Source organism: Opisthorchis viverrini (assembly GCF_000715545.1).
Source record: "Opisthorchis viverrini unplaced genomic scaffold opera_v5_472, whole genome shotgun sequence".
NCBI lineage: Eukaryota > Metazoa > Platyhelminthes > Trematoda > Opisthorchiida > Opisthorchiidae > Opisthorchis > Opisthorchis viverrini.
This window is the reverse complement of record NW_008752131.1, coordinates 88,125-99,850: the sequence shown is the minus strand read 5'-3', so window position 1 is coordinate 99,850 and position 11,726 is coordinate 88,125. Positions and strand designations below refer to the sequence as shown.

General features: G+C 41.2%; 2 protein-coding genes across 2 annotated transcripts in view; one reads left to right on the top strand and one right to left on the bottom strand.

The window, feature by feature from the left end:
* The window catches only part of T265_11278 (hypothetical protein), a gene marked incomplete at both ends in the record, with an annotated part of 42,216 nt that overhangs the window by 11,018 nt on the left and 19,472 nt on the right, over nt 1-11,726 (top strand). Inside the window, 3 exons of the mRNA XM_009177893.1 lie at nt 3,656-3,784; nt 8,686-8,789; nt 10,339-10,549. Coding sequence (XP_009176157.1) covers nt 3,656-3,784; nt 8,686-8,789; nt 10,339-10,549 — 444 coding nt within the window. The remainder of the gene's footprint in view (nt 1-3,655; nt 3,785-8,685; nt 8,790-10,338; nt 10,550-11,726) is intronic.
* Nucleotides 1-11,726, bottom strand: part of T265_11277 (hypothetical protein) — a gene marked incomplete at both ends in the record, with an annotated part of 43,677 nt that overhangs the window by 17,903 nt on the left and 14,048 nt on the right. Inside the window, one exon of the mRNA XM_009177894.1 lies at nt 8,656-8,718. Within this exon, the coding sequence (XP_009176158.1) occupies nt 8,656-8,718 (63 nt within the window). The remainder of the gene's footprint in view (nt 1-8,655; nt 8,719-11,726) is intronic.

The window sequence follows — 11,726 nt, the reverse complement described above, 5'->3', positions numbered from 1 at the left end:
CGGAAGCGAGTGGAGACTGACGGGGCGGTTAACTCAATCACTGTGCTTGCATCTTGAATTCTCGTTTCTGAGACAAGGCACACATCAATGCCAAGCGAGTCAAGTTATGTACTGAATCAAAATCCGTGATGAAACTCTGTAGCAGCGAAAAGCGGAAATGAATAAGGTATGTGACACCCTTCTTTATTTCATGAAGAACATATACAAGTTGTTACTCAGCACTAGAACCAAGAAGGAATCTTGTCGAACAAATCTGGGTACTAATTAGAGCATGCCAATGACTATTTCTCATTCAGCTTTACCCCTTGTATGGCCAAGTATTTTGTTGGCTGGCACGGTCAGTTTAAATGAATATTGTAACTCGTTATCCATAAACAGGGTAAGCTTTCAGTGATTTCCCATCTGATGAAACCTCCTAATCAACACTTCACTTTGGATTCATCCCAAGGTGAACGACAGGGTATCCAACGTGCTACTTCTTTACAACAACCACCGCTACTTTGCACAACAACAAGCCAACCTTCTGTTTCGGTTGGGAACCCACAAAAATCTACATTGCTACGACTGGGTACTGCATACAATTCGAAAGTCTTAGTCTGCATTACATACAACCGTCACTTTATGTTTCCCGGCTAATTTAAGGATCTGTCCCCCTCATCATGCAATGGTGTCCTAGTTTAATTTCAAAGACACCAAAAAGAATGTATGAGTTCGGTTCTCGTAGAATTTTGCTGATACTAGGCAAGATGGACATGTTAACGCAAAATGTAGAAGCGCTGAATAAAGTTGGGTGTCACTGACGGGGGATAAACTTATGAAGTTGAGACGTTCATGAAATTGGGCAGTTTAAAATGGTATTAGGTATAAATTGCGTGCCATGCTGCCAGGTGTACGTATGTGACGACTATAAGGTCCAGGTATTCATTCCACGGATTCTAGCTAAGAATTCGAGTGTTCTATCAAAGCTAGGCACAATCCAAGTTCTACCCGAAAGCCCAACATCTTCGGAAAAGTGAAATGTTTTCACTAAATGTAGGATTCTATTACAGTTACTCTGGCGTTTACAATCACACTTTTTCAACCCGCTCTTTGAAAACTACAGTCTAAGTTATAAGAAACCTGTTTGCTGAGATATCTGAACATTTTCAACCTGTTTCATAACAGGAATATGAGAATGCGGTTAACTTACACAAATGCTTTAATTATGAATAAATTCAAATTATTTTTCACTGGTCCTACTGAAGTTGCAGACCATCCATAGGTTCATGGGATTCGCTCTGAACACTAGTGAACCAGTTGTCATTCTCACCATTCTCATCGGATGTAAAACACTATACTTTCCGTACAGTTGCCATAGCTTTGCTTGTCGATGATTTCGGGAGGTGGGGTAGAAAACTGTGCAGTGAAAGTGGAAGCTAATACAATTGATGCGCCAATACAGGGTTGTCGGTGTACCTTTTATTTGGATATCGACAGGGCACCTACGCACCAAAGACAACAACATGAGCACCGCTTGGGGCGTGACTAGGACGTCAACGTCTCTAATCCTTGATATGTCCTGCCTCGAGTTCACTATCTAGGGCGACGGTAATGACCAGCGCAGCTGGGTTTAGTTGCCCTCCCCTGACTCATTTTTATCCTTCGCGTGGCTGTTCAGAAAAAGCCATTCGAGGAAGTCAGTCAGCCTCCATAACAGCGTAACCAAGCAAGCGCAACCTGTGGAGTGCGACCAGTTCATCTATCGTGGGCGATATAGTACTTCGACAAACATTACTTCCACGATGTTCTCACCACACTCCAGCAATGCTCTGAATACCTTGATGATCAAATAATGAAAATATTTTGACGTCTTCAGTGCACGGCGTTCTAGGTTTCTGACCCACATAATAGTACGAAGCGCAATATGGCACATTGAACTGAATCCTTGAAATAATTTTACGCTGATGTTACGCCCACGTCACAGGTGACGCAGGTTCACGGAAGCTACTCTGGCCCTCCTGATCCGGGTGGAAATATCATCTTTTACGAAACCGCTAGGACTGCTACAGCTGGCAATTCAGACCAGATTGTCTACTACTTCAACTGGCTCATCCGCAGGCACGGGGTTACGGTTTAAGCCCACACAGTTCTGCTGCAACATGTTACACTTCGAGAATATGAAGCACATGTCAAACCGTAAGACAGAATTATTTAAATTATTTAGTGTAGTCTGTATTACGACGGAATCAGATCCAAGAAGGGCCAAGTTGTCTGTGTTGTCGATATCTGTGAGCAAATGATCCGGAAACACTTCGACCCTGCAGTATCATTGACATAGTTGCAGAAGAAAGTCGAAACAGGATACCGCCTTGCCTGGCACCGCTTGATGTGGTGAACTCAGGCGCGAACATCTCGTTGAACTTTGCAGGTCCGCGGGAGTTAGTGTACAGCCTCTTACAGAGTGTTACGAGTTTACGTGGATAAATGTGCTTCATAGACACTGCCATAGTGCCTAACGGTCCATAGAATCAACAACACCTTTGAAGTCACTGGGTGACAAAAGATCGACTGGGTCTAGCCGAAGTAGAACGTGCGGGAGTTTTTCTCGTAATAAAAGCAGTGCTACATAAAAACAGATATATTATTCAGTGAAAATCTTGCCAGTGTCTTAAAAATACATTTCCTACTTGACGAATTATTAGAAATGAAAACGATGTCATTTCTTAGTTGAGGACCTCCTCTCATACTGCGTTCTCAACTATCCAAAATTGAAAGAATGAATTTTTCCGAATTCTTCAAGTATTTAACCAAAAATCCCCTCTTTATTGAATTATATGATGCCATAAACGTTTTCGGTTCCAAGCGTGGTAATTATACACAGAATAGCCTGAAAAATCAGGGAAACGCACAACACAAGGTAAGACTCAGGAGTTGAAAGACAAAAATATATTAGGTCATCCCCGTACCTTTACGGTTGAATTTAAAATTTAATCTATTAACGAATCTCTTATCAGTATGTATGAAGACCGACCGGCCTGTTTCTAGGGCTTTTGTGACTCCACTTGTTATAAAAGAAGTATGATGGAAATTTTGGAGGATAAACGTAAACCTTTAGCTGTTTTTATAGTGTCAACTTGTTGTTGTCCGCCGCCTTTTTTCAAGCTACTGTCAAAGTGCATCGTCTCTAGATGAGCTCCATAAAACCCTATATCAAGAAATTCCTAGCTTTTTTATTTTTGCACTTATTTCAATTGTGGCCCATCACAAAGCTGCATAGCTTGAAACATCACCAAAAATATTCGTATAAAACAGCTGTAACACTGTTTGCAGACTTCACTTCGGACTCTACTTTTAGGAGGCATTTTTGCTGGGAAAACGGCAGCACTCCAAAAAACAACATGGACACTCGTGGTTTGTTGATTTACAAATTGAAATTTTGGGTAAAACCCAGAAAACATATTGAATACGAACCTGTGGATTACGTTTCTGTGGTAATCAGCTAACCTTTCTGCTGCTTAGTGATTTGGTGTAACGCTTAAATTTGGAGCTCCGCCCAGGATCACATATTACTTGTGTCCGTCATCTTGGATTAGGTATGCTGCACCTTAAGAGAATGGTATTCAAACATTGCTGTTTTTCCATTCACCGTGAAAATTCATTTGTATCCAACACACAGGAAGAAGAATTTTCACTTGAGCGGGAAATGGTGGAAGCCGATCGTCTTGCAGAACAGCGGGATATACAAAAACGGAGTCTGTTCTTGGAACAAATGCGTGATGATATGATCCGAGCCATGGCAGAACAAGTAAGTAAGACTGTGGTTATAATTTTTTGCATACTTTTTCCCTAATATTTTCCATTGGAATCTTCGGGATTCTAAGTGATGTGCATGCTCCTTATCGTGAGTCGTACTATCAGAAAATCTCTCCAATGTGTAACTTTCCGTAAACCCAAGGAAGGTTATTGGGGATCTTCTACTGGTTCCATAGAACATTGAAATAGTCAAAGCCGTTAATTGAAAGGAAAACTTTACTTCATCGCCGATTCATACCTTATGAAAGCGGAATTTCTGCAGGGCACGCGAATTTTTGGAAATACAGAGAACATGTTTACATTTTAGAGCTACATCCTTCCCGTGTGCTTGACTGCACTAAACCAGCGCTTCAGTAAATGAACAAACCCAGACACTACTTAATACAATCGGATCCTTCAAATATTAGGACGCCATTGTGAGGAACCTGACGCTTGGTGGCCGGAAGACTACAGGGTAGACACTGCATTCCAAAAACTTCTTCCCAGTAGGTAAAATATGTTACACTAACATTACGATAACGTTCATTTTGAGCCGGAAATTGCTACCCGTTTATCTACATGATGCAGACAGCAAAACCCAATGAAATGGTATTTTTGCTATCTCTCTGTGTGGGAAGGAAGTTTCGAGTGTGTGACCCCCAAGGGGAACAGCCACATCTCTTAGTTAAATGCTGGTAGATATACTTCATCGCAGGTCTGACTACTTAACTTTTCACGAGTAGCCTAATTGACTGTCAAAAATGGCTGATCAGAATCCCGTACGCTTTTTAAGCAGAAGTCATCGGCTGCTAAACTGCGATATACGAAGGCATCTTATCTTACTGGTACCTAAGAAGAGTTGCATCGTCACTCGGACTAATCTCTCCGATAAACTCAGGGAATACCTTTGTGTGGGTGAAATTTTTGGCAATCGATCGCAATGATTTTGCAGAAATTTAGAGCCATTCAGACAATTATCTCAGCAACCGGACAATTAAGTTAGGATGAACACCTCACACGATTGGTTGGTTAATTTTTGTTGGATACTCTATTTGTTTCACTCGGATAAAATAAGTCTGCACTCATAAATCATGAATACGGTGAGATGTAGCATGCCAGGTGAAAATTTGACACGTCTATCACACCATCCTTTAGGATTAACTAACTGGTAAAAACCACAGACCACTTATGTGATAAATATTTAGGTTTTTATGGGATTACAGAGCTGGTAAAAGCCGTAAAAGGAGAGCAGCAGCATCTCGGGGGCCTGTTGGAGAATGCGACCAAAGTGCTTTTGTATCGATACGGTCTGGTGTATTTTTTCTAGTGGAATGACTGTTCGGCGGTTAGAATTCGACTCATGATTGGATGAGAAAAAATCAGCCAGGTTACATGTAGAGCACCATGGTTATTTCCTTGTCCGTTTGCTTAAAAATAGCGCCCATGCGATCAAATTCTGGAAAGTGTTGTTATACAGTCTTGCTTGTGAAACGGTATTCGTAACAATTTAAATTGTTTCTCAGTTGGATAGATGAGCCCGATGCATTACTAGCAGATATGAGTTGCTTACGAAGTGCTGTTTCCCCATAGGAATCGAAGGCCTGTTAATTTCGCCTTGTTAATTTACAGGCTAACTGTTAACGGTTGCGTATGGTCAATAGGTGTGCATAATCTGTCGCAGGTCAAAGTCACTCACCCGTGCGGGATCCACTCTGAAGTGATTGGTCCTCCACACTTTAAGTAAATAAGTCTAAAGCACCTCAGTTTACTCATAATATGCCAACTTCATTGTTCAGTCATTCGTTAGATTTATCAACCTCTTTTTACCTATTTAACACAAACGACAGACTGGACACTCAAGTAAATTCTGAATACAATCATTTGTTGCTGCATCCTTGAAGTCCTGGTCAAATGGGTCCACTTGTTAATTGTGGACTGTTCAAACTCCATGATAACCAACTCAACAAAGAGGTGGTTTGATATCGCTACATTTAGCAAGCGGAGACAAATGAGGTTGCTATTTGAGATTACATCTCTCCCCCACTGATCACCGCTTGATACTGGTTAATCGGCCTAATCGTTTTGGCAGTTTATAAAGACAGGACATTTTTTCCTGGACTTGTTCGTTTGATGCAGGCAACCAAATGCCATCGCTCAAGTTTTGTGATGATCCCACTGGCGACAGGTATTGGAACTAGCTGGTCGTAATTACTAGGTTGGTTCAACATAGGTACAACCCAGTCGGATTAATATGTTTATTTCATCGAATGTCAGTTGTTGGACAAAGTCCATCTGTTGTCAAGCCTATTGTCACCTGAATAGGATTTCTATTGTCTACTCACACGATGGTAGTTATGTATGGTGACCACAACCGTGAAAACTAAGTAGGTTTCCGGAAGATTATGTTCAGTAAGATTTTTTCTTTGAAGGCTTCTTACTATCAAATAATTCCAGAGGCATAGGTAGGGGAGGTGAACTTGTTCTTTTGTTTGAGGATTTCCCTCAAGAAGAATTTTTTCTTGTGTACCATAATGGACTTGTCAGCTGTGCTTATAAGCATACCACTTATTACACTTGCATCTTTGGTTGGCTAGTATTTTGATGGTTATAACGCTGGTTTGAATAGACCGAACGCAGCCATATTTTACCAAATAATTGAGTCGATTAAGCGTATCATTAGACGCTAAATTGGGTATCCGTAGACCACAATCAGACGTAGGGTATGTGCATGCGATGTTTGCTTGCATCTATTGAATCGTCGCTAGGTCAAGGTAGTTGAACTTTTTTTCTTCTCTTTATCCGCAGTCTTTGACCATTCACAGACGATTCCGCATAAGATTGTGTATACGACTGTTTTCCTGGAGTGTCGATTCTTTAGATTCCCAACCTGATTTTCCGGGCAGATGGATTTTTCATGTTCAAACTCCCTTACAGTGCACCTCGCTGGAGTAACTGACTTCCTAAAAATTGACTGTCATCAATCTCTTCAAATCTACACGGCCTTTTCTACTGAGTGTCAGGCTACTCTAGTGGCATCAAATAGTAGTATAATAAAGTTTATATAGAATAAAGTTTTCTCCCGTCTCCCTTCCACAATAAAGTAAAGTAAAGTATATGCGTATGAAGTCATGTGAATGCGATGCTAAAGTGATTCTAATTACGGCTCAGACAAGAAGCCCACGGCTACGAGATATAAATAAAATAAGTAAAATAAAATAAAAATGAAATAATAATAGAAAAAATAAAAAATAAAAAATAAATATAAATAAATAACAGTAAATATACATATAAATAAAGTATAGAATAAAGAAAGTATAGAATAAAGTTTTCTCCTGTCTCCCTTCCACAGTAAAGTAATGTAAAGTATATGCTTATGAAGTGATGTGAATGCGATGCTAAAGTGATTCTAATTACGGCCCAGACAAGAAGCCCACGGCCACTAGGTCAACCTAAGGTTGAACTACAGAGTTCTTCTACAGTTTTCGTGCTGGATAAGCAGATGGTAAAGCATTGCCATCTGGGAGAAAGGCTACACCCTGTGCTCAGTCGCGTTTTTCTCCATGTTCTCAGCAGTTTTTGCTCGAACCTTTGAAGATCCTTCCTGAAAGCACCCAATGATGCCCAATTTGAATGCAACCTATTAATGACTCGCTCTGTTATACGGATGGTTCTACTGTACCCAAAGTCATATACAGTTAACAGACTGTTCCATTTAGTGTCGCTTGATCGTATTTTTGGTATCTGCCAAACAAACAACCAATCAAAAGTGACTGTTTTCTGGGAGATCGGCACCTAATGCACGTTCACTCACCCTTGATTTGCGGTGAATCACACAATTACGCGGAACGCCCTGTTGTAATCATGGGAGGACAAATGTAATGAGCCTTTTCCAGTAGAGAGAAATCAATGTCCCAATTTGACCTTAACCATCATTTAGTGGCGCACATTAACTTAAAACCGTTCACAATGCACACCTATTCATTGACTACTATGAGTTTGTCCCCTCAAACTCCTGTTCCATAAGCAGTGTGTCCTCATCTATCCGTTAAAAACAAACAAACTCGAGTCGGATTTATTCCCCAAAGGTGAAAACAACTTTAAGCGATGGAAAGATGTTGGGTTACAAAACCATTTTCGACATTCAGCACTCTGGATCGATCGATCTTGGTCGGGCTTGGAACCAGGCATCATGAAGGGATTTTGAAACACACACTGGTTCTGTGATTCTACATGCCCATGGCATCATGTAAATGGTTCAGTAATAACATGAGAAGCAAAAGGCGTTTTTGGACTGATTTTCTATCCCTGTTTTCAGTAATCAGAAATCTTTTACATACCTAGTAGTGTCAAAAAAATTCTCTGCAATATATAAATGATCTAACTACTGTCTGGCATGCTAAGAAGGTAACCTCTTGATTAATAATCACCTAATGGCTAGTGATCTCGAGGTTACCGGAGCTGAAACAACCTGTCGAAGAGGACATGTTCGGCAAACTCACTGCTGGATATTTTGTCCTGTAGTTGAAGCGAGCCTATTCTGAAAAACCCTGGAAACACTGCGCAGCTGCTTCAGTTTCATTCATATTAATCAACAGTGTAACTTGCAAGACTTCTGGGTGTTTAGAGTCCACAACATCCCAGGTAGTTGGTTAAACACCTAACCGTTCTGCCGTGAACGACTAATCAGCTATGTGATTAACTAGCATTCAGGCAATCCCTTCAATCCCGATATCAAAATCACGTGGTAACCTGTATGCGAATTAGATTGAATAGAAGTACACCTTGATGTTGATATATTAGCGGGCTAAATGGAAACCAAGCTTTCCGACTCCATATTAAAAATCGTTCGCAGTGATCATGGTGCAAACAACTTGCCCTAACCACCTTTATTTTCTTCACCACCAACCTTCACAGAGAACGGGGGACACTCCTCGTCATCGGGCAGAACTGGCAGAGAAAGAAGAGTCAAGGCGGCTCATTGAAGATATTGTTGCCGAAGAAAACGAACGTATTAAAGCGTGAGTTTTTACAACGTTTGTTTGCTCCAAGGATATTTAAAAATGGCATCTTATGGTCAACTCATTTCTCTTAGGGAAGCGAAAACAGGCTGGTCTAAAAAAAGAGGATATGTCTATCTTTCCGGAAACTTTCATTTGGCATACTTCGACATGGGTAATCCAAAGGAATAGTAGGAGATGGGCGTCTACATAGTACCGCGACTGTTATCCACATTGGTGCCTTGAGATACCCCAGTGGCTAACGCGTAAAATCACTGTCCGTAAGGCCAAACATCTATACCTCGACTGTTCTCGCATCGGCCTAGCAGTATCCCAATCCTCGTGCTTGCTTTGAGAGATATGAGAGCTAGGCACCAAAACGGTTTTACAGTTGAACCAATACTGTAAGCGTTTCAGGTGTTCCCGAGGATGTGACTTACTCTAATTCTTCAGGTAAACAATGTAATTTGGGATGCATAGAATGAGCACAAAGGCTAGCAACAAAGAATCATCTCAGCAATATCACTCGCAAGAACTTGAATATTTGTACGTGAAGGCACCCAAGAATCGCATGACAGATGGTCTACCACACCGTACTTGACGTTGAGGGATACAGAGACCATAACCCCATACTACCCGATATGCGTTGTTTCCTCCCAGTTGCACAGTAGAGCCAATCGCAGGCTTGTTTTATCACTTCTCATAATACGTACAATGAGGTAATACTTTGTGGTATGGGAGAAGCATGGGAACTGATATAGCGCAGCTGTGTAAGTTCAAAAATTTTGATCTGGGCGGTAAGCAGCGCCAAGCACTTCAGGGTAAAGATATATCAATGGATTATACCTCAGCCAGGGGGCGCTTAAGACCTAGAATGCCCAACAAGAGTAGACAAATTCCATCAATATATTTTGGTTGCAGGGCTAACCAGTGAATCTATGGGTAGCTGATCACAGTTTAGAGTGTCGCATGGTTTTTACACCCCACAGTAAGGTACACGTTCAGAAGTCATTTGAAATCTCACACAAAATTTCAACTCACCTTGATGCATGTTTCTGTAGTCGTTGGAGAACTGTATACTTGAGGTGGTCCGATCCGCTGATTCTGTGACAACATTGGTGCACATTACCTGGTTCCTTTGTAGAACCTCTCGAAAAATCGAGTGGGGACTGCAATGTTGCAGTCAACGTTAGCTAAAATGATTCGCTAGAGGACATTTTCATATACCGTAGCCACTTTGTCTTCGGTGACCCTTAAATTGTCATAGGTAAAGAAGTCCAAAACCCCATTTTTTGATCAGCGTTCTTTTTTAAAGCGGAAATTTTCTTCCACGAACACCCCGGGAAATTCTTTTCACCTCGAAAAAATGGACTGTTTCAAGTTATTTAGGTGCCACGGCGTAGTATTTGGTAAAGGACGGAAAAATTGAGGTGCCCGGTTAGAGGCACCTCATATTATTAAAATTTTGACGAATCCTTTTTGATGTCACAAGACTTAGCATTAGTACATAACATTAAACGGAACTGTTCGAGAATTCTCATGTCATGCGTCAAACTGATACCATTTGCAGAGAGCAAGAAGCCAAGCGGCACAAAAGAGAAAAGCTGAACAAAGAGTACCTGGAATTTATCGCAAGCCACCAGGATAAGCGCGACGGAAAAGCCGAGGCAGAAGGTGCCCTTCTGAAGGAGTTGGAGAAACAGCGTAAAATATTGGATAATCGAAGGGATGAGGAGATACGTCGGAGAGTGGCCTTAGTTAACAAACGTATTGAAGCACAAGTAATACAAGTGATATTTACATGTTTTTATCTCGGTTTCAATAAGTTTCTAAAAAGTAAACTCTGGGTTGCAAAAACTTATTACTTGTTGTGAATAAGTTGTTTGTAACAAAGTGACGAATTTACTCCTATTGATGAAGGAACATTCGTCATCAGATGAAACTCAGGGAAGCACCTGTATCGCAATCTGTAAAGCGAAAAGCTGTCAAGTTGGGAAATAGTGTTCTAGAAAGTGTAGAAACTTGATTTCATGTTGCACTCAGTTTCATCCGGTTAAGTGTGCTTCAGAAGCTAAGAATCTCAAGTCCAGCCAAAAACAACTAGTGGGCGCTTACAAGCAAGTGTAGTGGATTTCTTCTTACTTGTAAAATGAGCTTTCCGTGTATTTCCCGCTCAAAAGACATTATTATCACTTGCTGCTGAAAAGCCATTGACGTTGTGTGGTATGATACATAGTAACAAAATAGTTGCATCAAGGTCAAGTAATGTGGGATGACATCATCTATCCTTATGTCGGGAAGAAGTTTATTCATACTTTAGACATGAAATGAACACTGGAATCAACTTTAGCTCCAGTTTTTATCGTACCTGGGGACAGTTCGATTTGAAGGAACACCCGAAGCGTGGGTTTAGTGGACTGGAAATAGCTATGCAGTCGACAGAATTCAGAAAAACAATTCTGAAGCGAAAATAGCGGATGTAAGCTATGAGCATGTATGAACACGGATATTCAATCCTGCTTAGGACGAGGTGATTCAGCCATTGCTTGTGGGGATCGCATGCTATTTGTGGATTTAGCGTCCCAAGTCCTCATTCTTAGTCTCTTACATCTTGATGCTATCGAAACAGTTGGATAACAGAATCGTTCACAGACCTAATGAGTAGTTCTGAAAGGACTCGCGCTTGGTTACTATATCGAACGGATTTTACGGCTTCTTCTTTGATTTTATTTTGTGACCACAGCCAACTCACCTACAGCAGTGAAGTCGAATAAAGTCAATCTGTCTTGAAAAATCGGGAAACCGACCTAAAGCAGCCACCTTGACGTGGTGATCGGGCTTCAGTGCTGCAATGATCCCGCGGGCTACACTGGCTGGAACTTCGTTCCACAAGGTGCAACCATGCCAGGAAGGCCAAAGGGGAGCAGCCAGACCAAGAGCAGCGAGACCCCGTACTAC